The sequence below is a fragment of the Gymnoscopelus braueri genome, assembly GCF_963280865.1.
Source record: "Gymnoscopelus braueri genome assembly, contig: SUPER_15_unloc_1, whole genome shotgun sequence".
In the NCBI taxonomy this organism is placed as follows: domain Eukaryota; kingdom Metazoa; phylum Chordata; class Actinopteri; order Myctophiformes; family Myctophidae; genus Gymnoscopelus; species Gymnoscopelus braueri.
Window position 1 is genome coordinate 959,738 of NW_027660991.1, and position 26,167 is coordinate 985,904.

At 39.4% G+C, this 26,167-nt stretch overlaps 1 protein-coding gene across 5 annotated transcripts in view; it reads left to right on the forward strand.

Annotated features, from left to right (window-relative positions):
* The first annotated feature begins 17,597 nt into the window (after nucleotides 1-17,597).
* Nucleotides 17,598-26,167, forward strand: part of LOC308102503 (H-2 class II histocompatibility antigen, E-S beta chain-like) — a 61,938-nt gene continuing 53,368 nt past the window's right edge. The window contains exons 1-9 of one of the 5 annotated variants that reach the window (XM_080457999.1): nucleotides 17,598-17,707; nucleotides 18,037-18,120; nucleotides 18,514-18,768; nucleotides 19,594-19,866; nucleotides 20,813-21,032; nucleotides 22,022-22,089; nucleotides 22,611-22,724; nucleotides 23,179-23,235; nucleotides 24,249-25,792. In XM_080457999.1, coding sequence (XP_080314125.1) covers nucleotides 18,054-18,120; nucleotides 18,514-18,768; nucleotides 19,594-19,866; nucleotides 20,813-21,032; nucleotides 22,022-22,089; nucleotides 22,611-22,724; nucleotides 23,179-23,216 — 1,035 coding nt within the window. In that variant the 5' untranslated portion in view covers nucleotides 17,598-17,707; nucleotides 18,037-18,053 and the 3' untranslated portion in view covers nucleotides 23,217-23,235; nucleotides 24,249-25,792. Of the gene's footprint in view, nucleotides 17,708-17,906; nucleotides 18,121-18,513; nucleotides 18,769-19,593; nucleotides 19,867-20,812; nucleotides 21,033-22,021; nucleotides 22,090-22,610; nucleotides 22,725-23,178; nucleotides 23,236-24,248; nucleotides 25,793-26,167 lie in introns of those variants that run through there. The other 4 variants (XM_080457998.1, XM_080458002.1, XM_080458000.1 and 1 more) reach the window with 4 other exon arrangements.

Consider the following 26,167-nt stretch of genomic DNA (forward strand, 5'->3'; position numbering starts at 1 on the left):
CTCATTCAGATTGCATTCTGTCACTATTATTACTTTAACTTTAGCACTGACTTGTCCTTTAAATTCAGTAAGTGCTACTTGTTGGGGTAGTTTTAACTGACACATAACAAGCACATAACAAGAAGGCTTGATGTAAACAAACTCAGACTACCTCTAATGGAGGCATTGATGATGTTTAAATTCATAAGTGCTTCCCTTTGGGGTTGCCTTGGTTCTGTGAGGTCATCTTTTAAATTTGTCACTGTTATTTAATTAATTAGAACTCAATCTTGATGGAAAGAGACTTTGGTATCTTCATTTGTGGTCAAAATAAAGAAAAGCACCAGCCAACTAATCAAATGCAAACGACTTGAATTTAATTTGATGGTGAGCAATGTGTGAAGTACCAATGAAACTACCATAATGGCCCAGGACAGAGTTACAACGACCCAGGACAGAATTGTTTTGTTCACATTCCCTATATAAGGTGTTCACAATTCTTGGCAGTCATAGCATACCTACTAGCTGAAGGAGGACACCAGACAGAGCAGTAGGTAAGAGATCATTCTTGGGAAAGTAGAATGTTTAAACTTTTGTCACTATTATTACTTTAACTTTAGCACTGACTTGTCCTTTTAATTCAGTAAGTGCTACTTGTTGGGGTAGTTGTAATTGACCAGTGCACATAATAAGTCATGTTTGATGGAAATAAACTCAATTTAACTCATTTAGCATAGAAGAGTAGTTTTGTATTGACTCGTGCACATACAAAGAACACATTCTCAATGGAAGCAAACAAGCTCAGACTACCTTAAATGGAGGCAGTGATGATGTTTAAATTCATAAGTGCATCTCTTTGGGGTTGTCTTGGCTCTGTATTGTCATCTTCTATCCTTTGTCTTTGGGGTTGTCTTGGCTCTGTATTGTCATCTTCTATCCTTTGTCACTATTATTACTTTAACTTTAGCACTGACTTGTCCTTTTAATTCAGTAAGTGCTACTTGTTGGGGTAGTTGTAATTGACCAGTGCACATAATAAGTCATGTTTGATGGAAATAAACTCAATTTAACTCATTTAGCATAGAAGAGTAGTTTTGTATTGACTCGTGCACATACAAAGAACACATTCTCAATGGAAGCAAACAAGCTCAGACTACCTTAAATGGAGGCAGTGATGATGTTTAAATTCATAAGTGCATCTCTTTGGGGTTGTCTTGGCTCTGTATTGTCATCTTCTATCCTTTGTCACTATTATTACTTTAACTTTAGCACTGACTTGTCCTTTTAATTCAGTAAGTGCTACTTGTTGGGGTAGTTTTAATTGACTAGTGCACCTACCAAGAACTCAACCATGACGGTTAGAATCTCATTCAGATTGCATTCTGTCACTATTATTACTTTAACTTTAGCACTGACTTGTCCTTTAAATTCAGTAAGTGCTACTTGTTGGGGTAGTTTTAACTGACACATAACAAGCACATAACAAGAAGGCTTGATGTAAACAAACTCAGACTACCTCTAATGGAGGCATTGATGATGTTTAAATTCATAAGTGCTTCCCTTTGGGGTTGCCTTGGTTCTGTGAGGTCATCTTTTAAATTTGTCACTGTTATTTAATTAATTAGAACTCAATCTTGATGGAAAGAGACTTTGGTATCTTCATTTGTGGTCAAAATAAAGAAAAGCACCAGCCAACTAATCAAATGCAAACGACTTGAATTTAATTTGATGGTGAGCAATGTGTGAAGTACCAATGAAACTACCATAATGGCCCAGGACAGAGTTACAACGACCCAGGACAGAGTTGTTTTGTTCACATTCCCTATATAAGGTGTTCACAATTCTTGGCAGTCATAGCATACATACTAGCTGAAGGAGGACACCAGACAGAGCAGTAGGTAAGAGATCATTCTTGGGAAAGTAGAATGTTTAAACTTTTGTCACTATTATTACTTTAACTTTAGCACTGACTTGTCCTTTTAATTCAGTAAGTGCTACTTGTTGGGGTAGTTGTAATTGACCAGTGCACATAATAAGTCATGTTTGATGGAAATAAACTAAATTTAACTCATTTAGCATAGAAGAGTAGTTTTGTATTGACTCGTGCACATACAAAGAACACATTCTCAATGGAAGCAAACAAGCTCAGACTACCTCAAATGGAGGCAGTGATGATGTTTAAATTCATAAGTGCATCTCTTTGGGGTTGTCTTGGCTCTGTATTGTCATCTTCTATCCTTTGTCACTATTATTACTTTAACTTTAGCACTGACTTGTCCTTTTAATTCAGTAAGTGCTACTTGTTGGGGTAGTTTTAATTGACTAGTGCACCTACCAAGAACTCAACCATGACGGTTAGAATCTCATTCAGATTGCATTCTGTCACTATTATTACTTTAACTTTAGCACTGACTTGTCCTTTAAATTCAGTAAGTGCTACTTGTTGGGGTAGTTTTAACTGACACATAACAAGCACATAACAAGAAGGCTTGATGTAAACAAACTCAGACTACCTCTAATGGAGGCATTGATGATGTTTAAATTCATAAGTGCTTCCCTTTGGGGTTGCCTTGGTTCTGTGAGGTCATCTTTTAAATTTGTCACTGTTATTTAATTAATTAGAACTCAATCTTGATGGAAAGAGACTTTGGTATCTTCATTTGTGGTCAAAATAAAGAAAAGCACCAGCCAACTAATCAAATGCAAACGACTTGAATTTAATTTGATGGTGAGCAATGTGTGAAGTACCAATGAAACTACCATAATGGCCCAGGACAGAGTTACAACGACCCAGGACAGAATTGTTTTGTTCACATTCCCTATATAAGGTGTTCACAATTCTTGGCAGTCATAGCATACCTACTAGCTGAAGGAGGACACCAGACAGAGCAGTAGGTAAGAGATCATTCTTGGGAAAGTAGAATGTTTAAACTTTTGTCACTATTATTACTTTAACTTTAGCACTGACTTGTCCTTTTAATTCAGTAAGTGCTACTTGTTGGGGTAGTTGTAATTGACCAGTGCACATAATAAGTCATGTTTGATGGAAATAAACTCAATTTAACTCATTTAGCATAGAAGAGTAGTTTTGTATTGACTCGTGCACATACAAAGAACACATTCTCAATGGAAGCAAACAAGCTCAGACTACCTTAAATGGAGGCAGTGATGATGTTTAAATTCATAAGTGCATCTCTTTGGGGTTGTCTTGGCTCTGTATTGTCATCTTCTATCCTTTGTCACTATTATTACTTTAACTTTAGCACTGACTTGTCCTTTTAATTCAGTAAGTGCTACTTGTTGGGGTAGTTTTAATTGACTAGTGCACCTACCAAGAACTCAACCATGACGGTTAGAATCTCATTCAGATTGCATTCTGTCACTATTATTACTTTAACTTTAGCACTGACTTGTCCTTTAAATTCAGTAAGTGCTACTTGTTGGGGTAGTTTTAACTGACACATAACAAGCACATAACAAGAAGGCTTGATGTAAACAAACTCAGACTACCTCTAATGGAGGCATTGATGATGTTTAAATTCATAAGTGCTTCCCTTTGGGGTTGCCTTGGTTCTGTGATGTCATCTTTTAAATTTGTCACTGTTATTTAATTAATTAGAACTCAATCTTGATGGAAAGAGACTTTGGTATCTTCATTTGTGGTCAAAATAAAGAAAAGCACCAGCCAACTAATCAAATGCAAACGACTTGAATTTAATTTGATGGTGAGCAATGTGTGAAGTACCAATGAAACTACCATAATGGCCCAGGACAGAGTTACAACGACCCAGGACAGAATTGTTTTGTTCACATTCCCTATATAAGGTGTTCACAATTCTTGGCAGTCATAGCATACCTACTAGCTGAAGGAGGACACCAGACAGAGCAGTAGGTAAGAGATCATTCTTGGGAAAGTAGAATGTTTAAACTTTTGTCACTATTATTACTTTAACTTTAGCACTGACTTGTCATTTTAATTCAGTAAGTGCTACTTGTTGGGGTAGTTGTAATTGACCAGTGCACATAATAAGTCATGTTTGATGGTAATAAACTCAATTTAACTCATTTAGCATAGAAGAGTAGTTTTGTATTGACTCGTGCACATACAAAGAACACATTCTCAATGGAAGCAAACAAGCTCAGACTACCTCAAATGGAGGCAGTGATGATGTTTAAATTCATAAGTGCATCTCTTTGGGGTTGTCTTGGCTCTGTATTGTCATCTTCTATCCTTTGTCTTTGGGGTTGTCTTGGCTCTGTATTGTCATCTTCTATCCTTTGTCACTATTATTACTTTAACTTTAGCACTGACTTGTCCTTTTAATTCAGTAAGTGCTACTTGTTGGGGTAGTTGTAATTGACCAGTGCACATAATAAGTCATGTTTGATGGAAATAAACTCAATTTAACTCATTTAGCATAGAAGAGTAGTTTTGTATTGACTCGTGCACATACAAAGAACACATTCTCAATGGAAGCAAACAAGCTCAGACTACCTTAAATGGAGGCAGTGATGATGTTTAAATTCATAAGTGCATCTCTTTGGGGTTGTCTTGGCTCTGTATTGTCATCTTCTATCCTTTGTCACTATTATTACTTTAACTTTAGCACTGACTTGTCCTTTTAATTCAGTAAGTGCTACTTGTTGGGGTAGTTTTAATTGACTAGTGCACCTACCAAGAACTCAACCATGACGGTTAGAATCTCATTCAGATTGCATTCTGTCACTATTATTACTTTAACTTTAGCACTGACTTGTCCTTTAAATTCAGTAAGTGCTACTTGTTGGGGTAGTTTTAACTGACACATAACAAGCACATAACAAGAAGGCTTGATGTAAACAAACTCAGACTACCTCTAATGGAGGCATTGATGATGTTTAAATTCATAAGTGCTTCCCTTTGGGGTTGCCTTGGTTCTGTGAGGTCATCTTTTAAATTTGTCACTGTTATTTAATTAATTAGAACTCAATCTTGATGGAAAGAGACTTTGGTATCTTCATTTGTGGTCAAAATAAAGAAAAGCACCAGCCAACTAATCAAATGCAAACGACTTGAATTTAATTTGATGGTGAGCAATGTGTGAAGTACCAATGAAACTACCATAATGGCCCAGGACAGAGTTACAACGACCCAGGACAGAGTTGTTTTGTTCACATTCCCTATATAAGGTGTTCACAATTCTTGGCAGTCATAGCATACATACTAGCTGAAGGAGGACACCAGACAGAGCAGTAGGTAAGAGATCATTCTTGGGAAAGTAGAATGTTTAAACTTTTGTCACTATTATTACTTTAACTTTAGCACTGACTTGTCCTTTTAATTCAGTAAGTGCTACTTGTTGGGGTAGTTGTAATTGACCAGTGCAGATAATAAGTCATGTTTGATGGAAATAAACTAAATTTAACTCATTTAGCATAGAAGAGTAGTTTTGTATTGACTCGTGCACATACAAAGAACACATTCTCAATGGAAGCAAACAAGCTCAGACTACCTCAAATGGAGGCAGTGATGATGTTTAAATTCATAAGTGCATCTCTTTGGGGTTGTCTTGGCTCTGTATTGTCATCTTCTATCCTTTGTCACTATTATTACTTTAACTTTAGCACTGACTTGTCCTTTTAATTCAGTAAGTGCTACTTGTTGGGGTAGTTTTAATTGACTAGTGCACCTACCAAGAACTCAACCATGACGGTTAGAATCTCATTCAGATTGCATTCTGTCACTATTATTACTTTAACTTTAGCACAGACTTGTCCTTTAAATTCAGTAAGTGCTACTTGTTGGGGTAGTTTTAACTGACACATAACAAGCACATAACAAGAAGGCTTGATGTAAACAAACTCAGACTACCTCTAATGGAGGCATTGATGATGTTTAAATTCATAAGTGCTTCCCTTTGGGGTTGCCTTGGTTCTGTGAGGTCATCTTTTAAATTTGTCACTGTTATTTAATTAATTAGAACTCAATCTTGATGGAAAGAGACTTTGGTATCTTCATTTGTGGTCAAAATAAAGAAAAGCACCAGCCAACTAATCAAATGCAAACGACTTGAATTTAATTTGATGGTGAGCAATGTGTGAAGTACCAATGAAACTACCATAATGGCCCAGGACAGAGTTACAACGACCCAGGACAGAGTTGTTTTGTTCACATTCCCTATATAAGGTGTTCACAATTCTTGGCAGTCATAGCATACCTACTAGCTGAAGGAGGACACCAGACAGAGCAGTAGGTAAGAGATAGGCCCGTAACGATACAGTAACTGCATCGATGCATCGTTTTGAATTTTCAACGATCTACTATATCGATATGCAAACAGCTAAATATCGTATCGTTTGACTTTGAATCGTATCGAATCGTTTTGCAATGCAAATAATCGTATCGAATCGTTCTGCAATGCAAATAATCAATTATATCAATACTAAGCACTTTTAAGAAGAAGAAAAGAGAAAGAGGGGTTTATATCCAGTATCCAGGTATTTATTTTTCACACAGAATTTTTGGGTAAATAAATAGTTACTATATCGATTTTAAATCATTGAATCTAATCGTATCGTTCTAAATTAACCTGTCCTGTATCGTTCATGTATCGTATCGACTAAATCGCTGAATCGAAACGTATCGTATCGTTCTAAATTAACCTGTATCGTTCATGTATCGTATCGACAACCAAGTATCGTGATACGTATCGAATCGTTGTTAAAACGTATCGTTACACCCCTAGTAAGAGATCATTCTTGGGAAAGTAGAATGTTTAAACTTTTGTCACTATTATTACTTTAACTTTAGCACTGACTTGTCCTTTTAATTCAGTAAGTGCTACTTGTTGGGGTAGTTGTAATTGACCAGTGCACATAATAAGTCATGTTTGATGGAAATAAACTAAATTTAACTCATTTAGCATAGAAGAGTAGTTTTGTATTGACTCGTGCACATACAAAGAACACATTCTCAATGGAAGCAAACAAGCTCAGACTACCTTAAATGGAGGCAGTGATGATGTTTAAATTCATAAGTGCATCTCTTTGGGGTTGTCTTGGCTCTGTATTGTCATCTTCTATCCTTTGTCACTATTATTACTTTAACTTTAGCACTGACTTGTCCTTTTAATTCAGTAAGTGCTACTTGTTGGGGTAGTTTTAATTGACTAGTGCACCTACCAAGAACTCAACCATGACGGTTAGAATCTCATTCAGATTGCATTCTGTCACTATTATTACTTTAACTTTAGCACTGACTTGTCCTTTAAATTCAGTAAGTGCTACTTGTTGGGGTAGTTTTAACTGACACATAACAAGCACATAACAAGAAGGCTTGATGTAAACAAACTCAGACTACCTCTAATGGAGGCATTGATGATGTTTAAATTCATAAGTGCTTCCCTTTGGGGTTGCCTTGGTTCTGTGAGGTCATCTTTTAAATTTGTCACTGTTATTTAATTAATTAGAACTCAATCTTGATGGAAAGAGACTTTGGTATCTTCATTTGTGGTCAAAATAAAGAAAAGCACCAGCCAACTAATCAAATGCAAACGACTTGAATTTAATTTGATGGTGAGCAATGTGTGAAGTACCAATGAAACTACCATAATGGCCCAGGACAGAGTTACAACGACCCAGGACAGAGTTGTTTTGTTCACATTCCCTATATAAGGTGTTCACAATTCTTGGCAGTCATAGCATACATACTAGCTGAAGGAGGACACCAGACAGAGCAGTAGGTAAGAGATCATTCTTGGGAAAGTAGAATGTTTAAACTTTTGTCACTATTATTACTTTAACTTTAGCACTGACTTGTCCTTTTAATTCAGTAAGTGCTACTTGTTGGGGTAGTATGGGTTATTTTCAACAGCTTATTGGTTATTATCAACAGCTTGTAGAAAAAGATGAACTCGGACTCAGAGGATAAAAGTTGATGAGTAGTTGCGTAGTTTTATTTAGCTTCCATCATTGTTACAGTCAAGGAAGGAGACAGTCAGGTCAAAAACTTGAGATGTTGTCCGTTGGATCCAAACGTGGAGAATCTCGCAGCTGTCTGTCTGGCGACCAGCAGCTGGTAGCCTGCTCATATACCGTTTAGATCTAATCTAATAACCTGCATAATACAATAGTATGCATACATGGATACAATAGCCTATGGAATGATCTCGTGGATGTTGCACATGCCTAGTCACATGTAGAAGTGGTCCACACACATTATGTTCTATATAACATGTAGCTTGTAAAATATCCTATATTCCCCCCTTTGTGGCACCCTAGTGTCACAACGAAACGGGGGAGCGTACCTAAACACAATACAACGATATGATCAGGACCAATAACAATGATAATAACAAAACAAGTATATGATAATCATCAATCACATAGACATATATAGAGCCTATGTAAACGGATTCCACACCGCCGTCAGGTCCCCCTCAAGAAGGAAAGACAAGCAGAAAGATTAGGCACACACAACAGAGGCCAAATGCATACAGGGTGAATGCTCACATTCAATGCATGTAGCCCCTCTTCGTTGTTAACACATCAAATACAGCCATACAGTTTAACTATACCAACTGGGCTGTAGTACAGTGCTTGTCAAATAAAATACACAATCGGCAATCACCTTAACACACTACAGCCATCAAGAAATGGCCGATCTACAAGCTTCTCCTAGGCCACTTAAGCAAAAACGGGCCAAGGAAGGACGTTCCACCAGGTGGAAAACAGTCATATCTTTTTACATGTTACACAGCATTACGGGCTGTAAATAGCCAATATGATTACCTCAATTGTGTTTCAATTTGAAAGCGCTGCACAAACACATACAAATCACAATAGTAGAATCACAATAGTAGAAATACGAGGCACAATATCACAACAAGGCATATAGGTGTTGTAATTAGTGTGGCCAAGGCCTATACACTTAACGTAAACAAGTGGTGTAATAAATGTGATTAATCCATATATATATCAAAAGAATCCCTATCACCCATGTCAACCTTGTCGTCATCATAATCTAGAATGCGTGTGGCCTCACTGTCTACCTCGCCAAGACGCACGGGTGGAGACAGGACGATGTGCTGCCCAACTGCCGCCCCCATTACACGTTTAACCATGGTCTGAAGCAGTGGGACCACACAGCATATCAATAATAAAAACAAAAATAACACCAGGCCTAGGATAAATCCGACCCTGACCAAGCTCGCCCTCCAAGAAGATGACAGAAGCCATCCCAACCAACTGGTATCCTCACCACCCTTAGTGTGACTGACATGTTCGTCTCTAAGTGTTTTCAACAGTTCAAGAGCCCCCGTGATGTTCCCCCCTTCTCCGGTGTGCATTGGAATTACAGTGCAGCAGTCGCTCCCTATTTTTGCGCAGGCCCCTTGTTCCTCCGCAAAAAGTGTATCTAGGAGGAATCTATTTTGTAACGTCATTGTGGAAGTGGCATGCAGTTGTTCACTAAAGTACTCAAATGTAGTGATGGTAAAATTGATGAATCGTTGCTGATTATACCACAAAAAATTGGTGTGTCCAACGACCGTTTGTTTCAGGATAAAAGAACGGATTAAATTGCAGCGTGTCCTCTGGCATAGCTCTATGCTCCCATGGAATATTCATCGGACCAAACGGGCCCATTTCCACCTTTCCATCAAGACTAGCGAATTTCAGGTCTTTAACGCTCTCAGCACCTTTCTCACCCGTAACATCAGTTGATCTTTTAAGTCTTGTCGAATTCCCATGCAATGTCAAAATTGACAATGGGCCTGTGAGCATAACAGGGGCACATACTCCAATCCAATTACGCTCTAAATAATCGTGAATTTGCTCACCCCCACAATACCAAAAAATGGTGTTTCAGGATAAAAGAACGGATTAAATTGCAGCGTGTCCTCTGGCATAGCTCTATGCTCCCATGGAATATTCATCGGACCAAACGGGCCCATTTCCACCTTTCCATCAAGACTAGCGAATTTCAGGTCTTTAACGCTCTCAGCACCTTTCTCACCCGTAACATCAGTTGATCTTTTAAGTCTTGTCGAATTCCCATGCAATGTCAAAATTGACAATGGGCCTGTGAGCATAACAGGGGCACATACTCCAATCCAATTACGCTCTAAATAATCGTGAATTTGCTCACCCCCACAATACCAAAAAATGTCAGCTACTGAACGAGTCCCCCCTTGCAAGCTTGGCAGTGGGAACCCATGACGTATAACCGTTCCATTGTCAGCCTTGCGTGCATGAACATGAGCGTTATGTGCGATCACTTCCGTACATCGCATGGGAAGATCCATCCTATTGTTACAGGCACGTCCTTCCGTGTAATCTGAGCACTGCAAATCATTCTGATTTGGACCAGATACAAGACATAGTGGGAACACAATTCCCTCAGGAATGTTTACAAATGGCGGCACAAATGCATTGCCACTTAGAGTGAGCAACTCAAAGTCCTTACATCTACTGGATTTGTACAGGTCCACACTTGCTTCGGTCTGTCCCATGAATGACAGAATGCATTGAATATAGCATTTCTCCTTTACTGCTGTTTTCAAATCTTCAACACATTGATTCGGTTCAAAAGGTAAAGGTTGAACCCAGGGTGTTCTATTAGCATTATAACACGTAATACAAGTTTCTGTAGTCACACGCTGAGCCGAGAATCGCATCCATTCATAAAACAAATTATTTTGACCACGTGCTGTGACCTGCTTATTAGCAGACACAAAGGCTTGTACTGCAGTTTTGGCTGGTGCACCAATAACAGAACAAATACTATCACCCAAAAGTGTACAAATCAAAATCCACATCACACTCCAAACTCCCTTCATCTGGCCTAATTTATACTGTCTCATGATCTTCTGTATTCTTCACAGCTGATGTTGTCTCCACACTAGACTCCTCCCTCTGTTGTTCCCTTCACCTGAGGGCATGAGAACAGTCCCAATCAATTAAGTAGTAAATCTAACTGTATTCCTAAAGGTGTCAGGTCCATGGAGAAATGTACTCAAACGTAGCTGCTAGACCATTATTCTAATACAGTAAGTGTCCAGAACTGAATGTCTTGACCATCATGTCCAGCATGTACACTATATTTGGTTGTTTGCATCTGTTGGTCCCAGTTGCGCATAAACAATGTCTTAATGAGTGGGATGCAACAACAGAATATTACACTTGCGATAATCAGACTAAGTAATATGACTAATTCTAGGTGGACCAAATAAGTGCTCCACTCGGTGACTTTAGTAGTTGACAGTTGTTTTGAAGTAGTTAAAGTGTTTGTTGTTGATGTAACTGATGCATGTGAGGGTGTTGTCGTTACCGTTGTGACTATATACGATGTGTCTCCAGTAGTTATTAACAACACAGGGTCTGTATTCAACTGAGCACTTCCACTGAACCGTACTTCAGTAGTCATTTGATTTGGTTCAGATTCAACCGTAACTACTGTAGATTCAACCGTAACTACTGTACTAATTCTTTCAGTTAATTGTAGAGGTGTTCCAGGCCTACTAGTCCCCACTTCTAAAGGCACAGTTGGTATTAAGTCGATCTGCCTCAACTCGGCTTCAGTCATAGTTACAAGTGCTACTTCTACTTCTTCTGATATCACTGTTCTAAATGTTAGAGGTAGAGGTTCTATTGTTATATCAGTTAGAGGTTCTATTGTTAGAGGTTCTGTTGTTATATCATTTAGAGGTTCTGTTGTTATATCATTTAGAGGTTCTGTTGTTATATCATTTAGCTCTTCCGTCCCCCCTTCTGTGACGACAGTCACAGATGAGCTAAGAACAGAATCTGCATGTAGTGTTGTAAAAATGGAAAACGAAGCCACATCCAAGGGTTGTGGAAGGGTAGGATCAGGGGTTCGGGGAACGGAGTCCGATGCCTCCAAGGTGGGAGCCACAAACTGGACCTTCACCGTGGGCGGGGCTGGAATGGAACCAGAAGTTACAGTGTCCAGTATTGGACTCAAATCAGATACGTATAGCAAAGTTGGGAGGCCCGGCGCAGCCGTTAAGCTGCAAGTGAGTGAGTTTTCGAACTGCCTCAATATCTTGCTCACGCAATGATTTTTCCTTCGCCCTAACACTCTCGATATGGTGTGCCAAGTTGTCAGTGTACACGTTGCGAGTCATGGACTGTAGTCCAACAATTTCATCCAATTTACATCTGACCTGTCTAGGTAGTCCCTGCTGAATTTTCTCCCTTAATATGGCCTCTTCCATCTGATTGTCCTCCGGATTCTTCCCAACGATATCCCGCCATTGTTGATATGATCTGGCCACGTACGCGCGGGGTTCTCATTGTCCCCCAAGGAATTGATTATGATACTATTCGGATGCATGTTAGTTTGATACATCTCCTGCAATACCTGGCCCAAACGCCCTCTGTATGCCGAAAAGAATTCCGCATCGAAAACAGCTGTATTGACATAATGTCCGAGGCCGGCCCTGTCAAAGACACGAGCCAAAGAAGATCGCCCGATTTGGGCCATAAGCAGGCGTTTGAAGTCTGCCATAGCTGGATTAATTCCAGTAAAAAGTTCATCCAATTTCGAAAGCCAAGCATGAGCACCCTCTGTAATAGAAGGCAACTTGGAGGTCCACGAATCCAGCTCTGATTGGGCGACTGGCTTGTAGTTTAATTCATTCCCGCGTATAATCACTGGAAGAGAAAGAGAAGGACCAAGTACAGAATAGTGCCCGGAAGGAGCAGATTCCGAATTCTGCTTAGACCGCAACGGATAACGTTGGCCCATTTCCCCTTCTAGCCGGTCTTTGTCTGTTTGAAGTTCCTTTTCCTGTATCTCAACCATGCTTAACTCGTTCAACAGGGTTTTTTCCAGGTCCCCATTTTTCTCGTGTTCTTCTACTGAGTCTAAATCCTGTATGATCTGGCGTTTCATGCTGCTTACGTTACGTAAGTCTCGAGTTAATTTTTCCAAATCACCTGGAATATCTTTATAGCTTCTCGGGGTGGCGTTGACTGATGAAGTGCCTGGTTTAGTACCTGGTTTGCCTGGTTTCTGAGACCAGTCTGCCTCCTCATCGTCGCAACAGTCTGGCACAGTACTCACCTGTTTAGATGAAGCTTTAGAGCGTGTAAGTTTTCCACGCTGTTCAGCTTTTGCTAAAATATCTTTGATCTGGGAATCATAGCCTCCGACCCTATGATCCTCCTGTCGGTACCTCTCAGGAGTACCACCGGTTCCAGGCCTGTCTGGTAATGTTTCCAAAACCGTCTTGGCCCTGCCCTTCTCAAGGACTTTATTATGATCATCTCTTGTCTCATAATTACCCTCTGCAGTAAGAACAGGATAAATGCCAGTATTCTTATTATACGGAGGAGGAAACAGTGAGAAGGCTGTTGCAGTCAACTCCTTTTCGCCAGGACGCGGTCTGTCCTGGATTTTCAATTTTGCCTCAGCAGTTTTCTGAAAGGCTTTAATCGCAATAATCTCCTGTGTACGTTTTTTTACACGTTTCTTGCCGGTCTGGTTCATTTTATAAGTGTCAATCAAAAATTTTAAAGTTTTAATGACATCGAGGTCGAACGTTCCCTCGATCGGCCATGGCTGAAGTAACTGGGGCCAACGTTTATTCCATTTCTCAGAAAATTTACCAATATCTGAGATATGTTCATATCTTGATTGGACTTGCTCAACCGGCGTCGTTTGACTCATTATTGAATCTGGCGGAGATCCACTTCTGAATGACACGCTTAAGATGTGTGTGTGTGTTCCCTAGAAACTCAGTATTAGACTGCTGACCTATCACAGGACCCGAAAATGCCGACCTATATACACTGCCTAGCAGAAACTAAACTACCTAAACTTGCCTAAGTCTTCACTCCCCACGACTGGCTTTTTAAACACCCGACAATTCCTGTTCTGGGCTGTTGTACTCAACTCAAACACAGTAACAGAAACTGAAGGTATACCATTGAACCTCAGGTATTGACCCTTGGCAAGGATATGTGTCCCGGAGGAATTTCACGCAGGAAACCTCACTTGGCCATGGTTGTTGGAGCAAAAATAACAAACAGCGTACTGTCTCTCCCGGTCAGTTTCAAAGTCCTGCAACTTTTAGTCATGCAATCAAACAGGGTCACACTCACACAGCGTCAAAGAGGATCTCGATTATAAATGTAAGGTGATAAAGATTTTTCTTTAAATACACAAAGGTACTGAACTCTATTACGTTACAAAGATTTATTAAGTTACTTCACTTATTGATAACTAAAATGCAAAGATAAGAAATTTATTAAGTTGCTTCATTTATGAAGTTACTAGAAGATGGCAGAAATATAGTGTTTCCAAAAGCATACTATAGGCTGCTTCTTCCCCTCTTTTTTTTTTTTTTTAGATAATTTATGTATTTATTATTATTATTATTATTATTATTATTATTATTATTATTATTATTATTATTACAGTGTGTTACTGCTCTATACATTATATTAACCACTTTCTACCTGCTGTCCCTATTTTGAGCATAGGGGGAAAAATGTCACAAATAAAAAAATAGTGAAAACTCAAAACACACGTGAGCTTGTATATCAGCTATTTGTGGTTAACATGTGTAGTCGGGCAGAAAACCTCTTATCTCCATATTTTAACTTTGTGAGTTTTTTCCTAAATTAATGCCCTACTTGATCATGCAGCGTCACACAAAAGCATCAAAAGTAGCAGATCTACAAGCTCGAAACGTGGCGTGAAGCGACACGTTTTGACCTTGTAGATCTGCTACTTTTGAAATTTTTGAATTTGAATCCTGAAAAGTAACAGTTCTGGACATATGAGGTTTCTACCCGACAGAGACGATGTAGTATACACACCTTTTGTGAGTAATTAACTATAAGGTCCAATTGGACTGTAACATCTTATGCAATTAATCTTATGGAATGATGCTGAATGCTGAATCCACTATATGAGGTGCATGGAAATACCTTTTATTGTACAATTTGAAATCACCATTTATTAGCAAGTTAGGCTGCGCTCAGGTCCTGGACCTGGTGAGACGAAGGAGGAGCCCGGCCAGGAGACAACCCACAGAGCCTAGTCCCTCCACGTGCCAGAGCCTCCCAGAGTCCCGGCAGAGTACTTCCGGAGAAGCGGACTGAGTGGCCCTGTCTTGCCCTATAGGACTGACCGTGGGTAGCTACTGGGACGTAAGTCGGGGCTTGATCAACCCTGGCTGGGTCACCTGGGCGAGGGTGTATGTTGTATGTTGCGAGACCCGAAACACCCGATGACCCCAGGCTACAGCACTGATGATACGTCCCAGTTGCATCCATGTGATGTTTTTCTTTATTAGGCTCTAATGCCACGGCAGCGATTCCCTGGTTCGATTCCCAGACCAGCTCGACCATTGCTCTTTGTCACTCCCCTACTTTCTCCCCCACCTTGACTGTCTCTCTACACTGACCTATCCAAATGAAGCAGAAATGCCCGAAAAGATAAACATTTAAATTTGAATGCATTTTACTATTTGAATATCCGGATCTGCAGACCCAGTCCGGGTTTCTTCCTAATAAAAATAGTAAAATCAACAGGAAGTTGACATTTTTATTTAAAAAACAAACAGTACTGGGTTTGATGATGTTATTGTCTGAATCAGCTTTGTTTGTGTTCGTGTACGTGCTAAAAGAGTGACTTTGAGAGATGTTTTGAATGATCACTTTCTAATCAATGGAGCAATTATTTTTGATTTCTTGTCCACCTTTGGAGTTACATCATAGCAAGGTAAATACACAACCCAAACCTCTACCAAAGTGGTCTTGCCCTTTAATTGATAGAAGCTTCTAGATCATGTGACAACAATCTCTCTCTCTCTCTCTCTCTCTCTCTCTCTCTCTCTCTCTCTCTCTCTCTCTCTCTCTCTCTCTCTCTCTCTCTCTCAATCAGGAAGTGAAATTAATGTTCGGGGAGTTTCCGGTGGGACGCTTCAACACCACACACACACACACACACACACACACACACACACACACACACACACAAAACAGTGTGGTTTTGCGTGTGTGTCTGTCTGTCTGTCTGTCTGTTTCAACTTTTAACATCAGATTTAAAGTGTCCTTATTGCCATGAGCAACACGTTGACATTACCAACAAGAGTCAAATTAAACAAACAATAAATAAATACATGATTATTTACAGTCTGTGAGGTTGTTGACATCAACATGTCTCTCTAGTAACTGGTGATGATTAATAAAAGAATAATTCTGATTGGCTGCTGAGTGAATCAGGAAGTGAAATTCAAGTTTGAGTTCAACCGCACGCACGCACACGCACACACACACGCACACGCACACGCACACACACGCACACACACCTCTCATGTGACACTTTGATCACATGACCAGTGTGTTTTTAAAGACATTAGATGGTTTCAGCAGTGAGATGTAATGAGGCTTGGATTGATGTTTAATGAACATGAACAGCATTTTACCAGCAACGCTGAACACACACACACACACACACACACACACACACACACACACACACACACACACACACACACACACACACACACACACACACACACACACACACACACACACACACACCATCAGTGAGATGTAATGAGGCTTGGATTAGAGGAGCGTCTGTGAGTTCAGTTAACAGAGGTTCCCGGTTTGATTCCTGACTCCTCCTGGCTTCATGTTGAAGTGTCCTTGAGCAAGGCACTGAACCCCTAACTGCTTCTGATGAGCAGGTTGGAGGAAAGCCTGGTATTCATTCTAAAACTGAGCCCTGTGATCCGGTTTACAAAAAGAGGGGGGGGGGAATCGTGTTCCGGTGGTTGGTTCCGGTTGGTGTCGCATTGTTTTTGTTCCCCACATAATGTGAATCAGTTTGTTTAGTCAGGCTACGAGTTAGAATAAAAGATGAACATACCAAACCAGTGGGTGGATTTTTTTTTGTGCAGCTCCATCGTTTTAGCTATTTTCAGAAAGAGAAAGAAAAGAAGACGGGGGACGGGGGGGGCAAGGAGAGAATAAAAGATGAATTAAACAAAGATATTTACATACTGTATGTACATGAGGAGACATAAGGTGCATAAGGTACAGTATGTACATGAGGAGACATAAGGTGCATAAGGTACAGTATGTACATGAGGAGACATAAGGTACAGTACGTAGCCTACATGAGGAGACATAAGGTGCATAAGGTACAGTATGTACATGAGGTTAGACATAAGGTACAGTATGTACATGAAGTTAGACATAAGGTGCATAAGGTACTGTATGTACATGAGGAGACATAAGGTGCATAAGGTACAGTATGTACATGAGGAGACATAAGGTGCATAAGGTACAGTATGTACATGAGGAGACATAAGGTGCATAAGGTACAGTATGTACATGAGGAGACATAAGGTGCATAAGGTACAGTATGTACATGAGGAGACATAAGGTGCATAAGGTACAGTATGTACATGAGGAGACATAAAGTGCATAAGGTACAGTATGTACATGAGGAGACATAAGGTGCATAAGGTACAGTATGTACATGAGGTTAGACATAAGGTGCATAAGGTACAGTATGTACATGAGGAGACATAAGGTGCATAAGCAGCAGCTATATACCATATATGATTATGTGCAATAATACAGACTGTCGTCTTTCTGGAAACAGATGATGTAACATCTTATCTTTAATCTGATTGGCTGATTCTTCTGAACTAAAGAACGAGTCCTCCTTCATTCTCTTTCAGACTCCAGAACTTCTCTTTCAGTAAACATCTGTTTATTCTGATCTCTTTATTCTCATCTGTTTATTCTCATCCGTTTATTCTCATCTGTTTATTCTCATCCGTTTATTCTCATCCGTTTATTCTCATCTGTTTATTCTGATCTGTTTATTCTGATCTGTTTATTCTCATCTGTTTATTCTCATCTGTTTATTCTCATCTGTTTATTCTCATCTGTTTATTCTCATCCGTTTATTCTCATCTGTTTATTCTCATCCGTTTATTCTCATCCGTTTATTCTCATCTGTTTATTCTGATCTGTTTATTCTGATCCGTTTATTCTCATCTGTTTATTCTCATCTATTGAATTCAGTTCAGTTTTGATCAGTGATGATGAAGATTACAGCCACCCTCCTCATCCTCTCCTCTGTACTTCATGTCAAAGCGATCCCAGGAAGTAAGTACATTATATTTATGTTATTATATAATATATACATTTATATCTACTGTTATTATATAAAACCAAATATGGACAATGCACAATACAAACAAATGACATGCGCACGCACGCACGCATATACGCACGCGCGCGTGCACACACACACACACACACACACACACACACACACACACACACACACACACACACACACACACACACACCCTCCTTTTACTACCTGTATATACAATATTGAATCAGTGTGAATAAAACATTTGACAGGAAGCTACTTTTAATATCAAACCTTTCACTTCATATAAGAACCAAACATGATTGTTTAACATGATGATTATGTGTTATTGTCACTGTGAAGAAGTTTGTTGTTTAACGTCATCTTTGTTTTATTTCCAGTGTTCCATGAGAGCATTCTAGTCTATAGCTGTTCAGACACAGTTAAAGACTCATATAAAGAGTGGATGATAGGACTGGATGGTGAAGTGTTGGTGTACGCAGACTTCAACAAAGGGAAGGTGGTGGAGCCTCAGCCTCCGTTTGTAGATCATATCCCCTGGCCAGGAGCTTATGATGTAGCTTGGGGTGATCAGGCGTACTGCAAAGGCACGCTGGACAACGTTCGCACTGCCTTGAAGAAACCACCAGTGAAAGGTACATGAATACTATTAACACAATAGTTATTAACTAAAACGGTTGCACACACACACACACACACACACACACACACACACACACACACACACACACACACAAACAAACCCCTTTACTTATTTATTTGGATTTTCAATATAAAGACATGAATTATGTCAAAATCCAAGATAATACGATTATACAACAGTTACCATCAAAGTAAAACATATCAGAATGTATTCATATTGTGAGGCATTTCGCTCTCAAAATAACAACCTTTTTGCAAGTTTTATCTCTGTTATCCTGGAAATACATGATGAGGTCTGACTGACAGACAGACAGACAGACAGACAGACAGACAGACAGACAGACACTTTAGCTAATGTAAAACATTTGAGTACTTCTTCCACCACTGAAGGATGGTAGAGTGTGTTGTTAATGTTGTTTTATGGTCGGTTAATTAATTAATTAATTAATACAAAACATTCGCGCATGAGTCGCGCACGCATGTGGTCCGCAACACAGGTGCGGGGGGGGGGGGGTGTACAGTTTATGCCCGGTCAACATTAGATTCCAGCAGCTGGACTGACAGACAGACAGACAGACAGACAGACAGACAGACAGACAGACAGACAGACAGACAGAGTCCTTGTTTACTCAGCCGCATTAGACAACTGGACACATAGAGAAACAAAACCTAAAACATTTTAATGCCAGATTTCACATCCTTGTAGACTTTATGTAGAGACATATTTGGCTGATGGGGGGCAGTTAGCCTAGTGTTGATATTATACAGATGAATAAAACTGAACATTAATGACATTTTTCATTGTCGACTACTTCCAGATGGATATGTGTACTATGAGACTCACCACTGTGTGTTTAACTCCAGTGAGCTGAAGGACATACAGTACATATACTCAAATGATTTCGATGGTGATGAGTTCTTCAGGTGGGACAGTAGAGTAGATCAGTTTGTTGGATACACTGAGTATGGTGTGAAGGAGGCAGAGCGCGGCAATAAAGATCCTGGACTACTGGCTGGGATGAGAGCAAACCGAGAGGCATTCTGCAAACCCAACATTGAGATCTACTACTCCTCTGCTCTGAACAAGAGAGGTGAGCTGATCTCAGAGCAGCACTCAACACTCATCACCTCATAAACTATAACATGAAATCACATGATTCTATTCAGAGATGATTAATGGTGTTAATATTGATCATATAATAATTATTACATATTTCTTTATCTGCAGAGAAACATTTCAGATCCTCTTGATTTATACTGTAACAGGCTGTCACGCAGTGGAAATAGCAGATCTACAAGCTCACAACATGTGGTGTCACCATCGTACAGTAGTATAAATGAAACATAGATCTAGGCTATGAGCGTTTTCACCTACATATAATGACCTGCCTAAAACAAAGACACCAGGATTAATGTTTTTAAATTATCGTTAAAAAGAACCATGCAGGCTAAAACACACCTCTATACACTTCATTTCACCACCTGATTTTATATTTTAATTATTGTCTTAACTAGTTTGTTTTGAATGTTTTTAATCACAATATTTTACAGGATTATGTGTATTGTTTTGTTTGTTTATTAAGCAATATCATTTTCATACAATGATATTGCTTGGTTTATTGTTGTTTATGTAAAGCACTGTGTAACTGTGAATTATTTAATATGTTTAAATTATATTATATAAGTGCATTCTACAGTGTAGAAAACTGTGACTATTGTAGAATCTACAGTACTCTGGTTCCATCTGGTGGCCAAACACTGACATTTACTGTTACAATTTACAATGTAGGCATTTATCAGACGCTCTTAATCCAGAGTGATTTACAGTAAGCAAGGTAAACATGAGGTAATACATCAAATGCATAGAAATATTAATCTAGGATCATATGTAAACCAATAACCTATCATCAGTCTAAACAGTAATATCAAACAAATAAATAATATGTACATTGAAACTATCCAAATTATAGGATGCCAGGTTGAACCTGGCATCGGTTATATGATAATAATAATAATGATAATAATAATCTTTTTTAGGAGTGGAGCCCAAAGTGAGTCTGAAGTCAGAGACTCCCCCTCGTCGTGGTGAACACACTCACATGCTGAGGTGCAGCAGCTACGACTTCTATCCTAAAGTGATCCTGGTGACCTGGTGGATAGGTCAAGAACCTTTGACATCTGGTCTCTCCTCTACTGACGAGCTGTCTGATGGAGACTGGTACTACCAGTACCACTCCTACCTGGAGTACACACCCAGGTACACACCTAACAGACACCTATACATAGAAATACACACCTAATAGACACCTATACATATATTCTTTAAAAATAAAACAAGTGTTACTCATTTGCTGAAAATTTCCCATTAATTGGTAGGCTAATATTAAGTCACACACACACACACACACACACACACACACACACACACACACACACACACACACACACACACACACACACACACACACACACACACACACACACACACACACACACACACACTCCTGTGTGTTTTTCCTCCCGAGTCCCGTGTTTATCACCAGTCTACTCCAGACACAACTGCGCAGCAAGCTTGTCGTCGTGCGTTTTTTTTCTCTCCAAGAAACTAAATAATAACAAAGATCAACGGATCAATGTGTCGAAGCGCGGCACGTTTCAGCGTGTAGATCGGCTACTTTCACAATCTGTCCTAATGTTTGTGCTAATTAACAGCTGCTCACTCACTGCCAGACCGGGCGGGGAGGAGGGGCCGCTTCAGCTCTGAGCAGATCCACATGGACACACATTCAACTTGAGGACACACGCACGTCATGATTATTTTAGGTGGAGAAAATATCAGTATAAGCTTATCTTATTGCCTATAACGGTCTAGTGCTATGGTGCATAATTGTAGCTGTGTTTTTAATCTTACATTTAAATATAATAGTTCATCGTTTAGTTATTATGATGATCGGCATGGCTCATTTTGGGTGCCCCCTCGGTACCGTGGTCCCCCCCCTTTGCACCATGGTTCCCCCCCTGCACCGTGGTGCAGGGGGGGAACCTGTGTGTAGGTACTGATCATCCTCATCAGATAGAAAACATGCTGTGCTTTTTGAAGAGGATCATCAGCAGAAAAACTGTGTGTGTGTGTGTGTGTGTGTGTGTGTGTGTGTGTGTGTGTGTGTGTGTGTGTGTGTGTGTGTGTGTGTGTGTGTGTGTGTGTGTGTGTGTGTGTGTGTGTGTGTGTGTGTGTGTGTGTTACAGATCAGGAGAGAAGATCACATGCATGGTGGAACATCCCAGCCTGACCGCGCCTATCAAGATGGACTGGGGTCAGTTACTGTAATCTACTCTATTCTACTGTAATCTACTGTAATCTACTGTATTCTACTGCATTTTACTATATTCAACTGTAATCTACTGTATTCTACTGTAATCTACTGTAATGTGTTACATTGCACTCTGTTTTAAGGGTTCAAGGATTCTTCTCTTTTTGTACCTGAAGGTACATTTGTTTTGCAGAAAGGAAACACAGCAATCCAATTAAAAACAAGACACAATAATAATACAGTCACCAGAAATAAAAATCAATACAAATACATTAAAACATCGGAAAGTAACCATTCTAATAAGAAGGTCATGACAGGAGCCTCACCTACTTAGAGCTTAAGTGTCTTGTCTAGATCAGGTACATCATCTTTGTTTACTAATGGCTGCAGGTATAAAGATATTTATAGAATTTATAGAATTTAATATAATATAACATAATATAATATAATATAATATAATATAATATAATATAATATAATATAATATAATATAATATAATATAATATAATATTTTTATTGTCAGATGACTCCATGCCAGAGTCAGTGAAGAACAAGGTGGCCATGGGAGCATCAGGTCTGGTTCTGGGTCTGGTCTTGTTCCTGTCTGGATTCATCTACTACCAGTGGAAGAAACAAGGTGATTAGCATGTTTAATTAACATGTTTCATTAATTAATCTACTACCAGTGGAAGAAATGAGGTCAGATCAACAGAGGATCACATGACATGTGGAACCCTCACATAAATGCAAACAAACAAACAAACAAACAAACAAACAAACACATATGTAAAGCCACAACCTAAACTGGTTTATATTGGTTTAGAACCTTAACCAGTTTAGACCAGTTTAGATAACCTAGTTAGAGGTCAAAGTGTGTTCTATGTTGTCAAATGTAGTCTTAAATAAGAGTCAAATGTTCAAATTAGTTCTGATGCAACATGTGACCCTGATGACTGAACCCTAATGTTGTTGTGTTGTTGTGTTATTGTGTTGTGTGTACATTTATGCATTTTATGGAGAAATACACACAATACAATACATACGATTTATTTGTGTGTCTGTTTTAACTGTCTCTCTTCTTCTTCTATCAGGTCGTATTCTGGTGCCGACAACCAATGACGATCTTTAGACTCCTCCCACACACCCAGGTTCACTTGCTCTTTCTTTTTACTAAACCTTTTTACATATACATTCATACAGTTTTAATGTATAAAAGTGTATAAAAGCATAAAACATACACAAAACAACATGCTTGTGTAAGAAGTGAAACAACTAGCCTGGTAAACCATCCCGGTCGCGTGAATTCACATTATCTTGTGTCTTCCGCTTAATTTCTTATAATAATGAATCAATCAAATGTAATAATCAAATGATTTGTTGTATCAGACAACACTGATGTCAATGTGGTCAGATGGGGGGGGGGTGCTCTTGGTGAACTGTGTAGTTTGGACCATTCATCATCAATCAAATATAAACATGTTTTACATGACGCAGGAGTTTAGATCCCATAGCCTGAGAGGACGTTCAGGTGACTCAGTTAGGAAGTGAAGAGACGACACAATGCAGCCAAACTCTGAACCAATCATTTGAACACAACATTTCAGGGAACTGTAACAATGATTCAGTTCATTGAACACAACATTTCAGTGAACTGTACCAATGATTCAGTTCATTGAACACAACATTTCAGTGAACTGTACCAATGATTCAGTTCATTGAAAACACTGATCATTCCATCACTAGCAGGATCAAAGACAGAACCTTGTGGTCCAAAGGAGAGTGTTTTACCAACTGGGCTGCCCTTCCTACTAAGATACACTATTGACAAAGTATTGGTCAAATGTTGTTTGAATGGACTGAGTTGTTTCTACTTTGATGGTTACTGTAGTTGCAGGGAAGGTGCTGGGAGGTTAAGTTTTTAAGTAGTTTAGGCCTACTAATAACTTGTTCATGATCTATTAACTATTAATAGCATAGTTTTATAAATAATCGTTAAAGCATTAACCATTAACACAGATTTAACAAGTTATAAATAACACATCATTAACTAATCATTTGGGAATGATTAATTTAATTTGATAAGGGAAGGTTATTCTAAAGTGTTAACATGTTCACACAGTTAATACATTCTGATTCTTATTGGTTTATTGTCTTTTCACAGAACACCTGGGTGTGTTTTCAGAGAAGCAGAGAGTCATCGCTGCCCCCTGGTGGAGAGAGGAGTAAATACATGTGTGTCCATTCAGCTTTTAAAAACTAATAACAGCAGCAAAATGATGACATCATCAACCTTTTTCACAAATGTGTCCTTTACACAATTAAAAATGCTAATTAGCTAGCCAAGGCTAACGAGAATTAGTGTGCAGACTCTGTCTTTTCCCGGTGTTTCGCCCAGTTCGACGGCACGGAACGTCGGAACGGCACGTACTGGCGCCATTATCATTTGGTCGAAGTGTGCCATTTAATATCATGCAGGATTTACACACTGCTTTAGCTCCGTGTTCATTGCCAGATTTACAATTGTGTTTTCTGTAGGTTTTAAACGAGGATAGCCGGGTTTGGCTTGTTTTGTGTGTAAATCGCTGCATGTTGAACTGCGTTTCCAAACTGTAATGGCGTCGATGTCTCCTGTACTTGGAATTCACTAAAACGTGTTATAAACATCATTGATGAATTAATGGCTTTTGCATTTTGATATTATGATAAGTTTAATTGATCATATCTATAGAAAATGTAATAGTGTCTCTTACCAGGCGATTAAAGCGGTTAACCTCGGGCCATTGTGTTGTGTTGGATCCTCTGTCCAGTCAGGACAACATTCCAATCGGACTCTTGAATTAATTTGCTAATGTTGCGTTCCTTGTCGAGTGGCAACAAGGTTCTGTGCCTGTGATCTGGCAAGCCATGACGCCTGCTTTTTAAATTGGTATACTTTTACAGCATATGAGTTTGAAAACCCCACATCCCTCGGTCTATACCAGCTGGGGGAAATCTGTGTTTTCCCCCGAGCCGACTCCGCCCCCCCTAGGTACGACCCACTGATGACACTACGCCGTGTGGATGTATTCCCCCTGTGGTGTGTGTGTGTGTAGAGCTGAGGATGGATCATGATTGGTGAACCAATCCGACTGCTGTCCAATCATGGTCTGGTTGGCCTTTTAAAAGCAGGAAGTTGTCATTCAACAACAGATTTGTTTGCAGATTTTGCACAGGCGGGCAGAGTGTGATCCAGCGTCACCCATGGTAAATGTAATAGTTCATTTATAGTTATTGCTACTTTTAAATGGGGCTAACAATGGAGTGTGTAGCTTGTGGGGCAGAATTCTGCCATTAAGGTGCGCTCCACTCTGCTCGCCCTGTGGTAAGGATGTTTTTATTATGTGCGCGTAATGTCAGGTTGTTTTGAAATGTGTGTCAATGTACTAAGCTATTTAATGCAGTCAGATAGTTTTGTGTACATGGTATGTAGTTGTATGTTTTAAACCCACTGTATTTATATAATAATGGTCCATTTGAACTCCTATTTGATGCCATGTCTGAGCATAGTGAACTAATATGTGTGTGTGCTCTTTTGCAGTGAAACGACTAACCTATGAGTTAATTACTCCCTTTTTGTGTGCTGTGGCTTATCTGCTCTGGACAATGCTTGGGGAGATGTGTTCTATTGACCAGTTGTATTGCAGTGGCATAATCTTTTTTTAATAATTTAATGTGAATAAAATGTAAAACTTTTGCAGCGTCATGGTGTCATTGCTGAGCCTCCTACCCAGTTTTCAAAGCTCTGTTAAACGAACCTCCTTTTAATGTTGAGCCTTAATTGGCTTGTTGGTTTAAATCCAACTGGCGTAGTCAGTAGTATTTATGTTTTTAGTTACCCCTATTTTGGCCAGGGTGGTTACATATGGATTTAATTACCTCAAAGGACTTTTCCCCCTATACCACCTTCTATTCATTTAAAAAGTAAACCCTCATGCCAGACCGAGTCGAAAGCTTTCTGGAAATCGACTGTGTGTGTGTGTGTGTGTGTGTGTGTGTGTGTGTGTGTGTGCTGGCATGGGAGGGTCTAATGGTCAGTGGTGT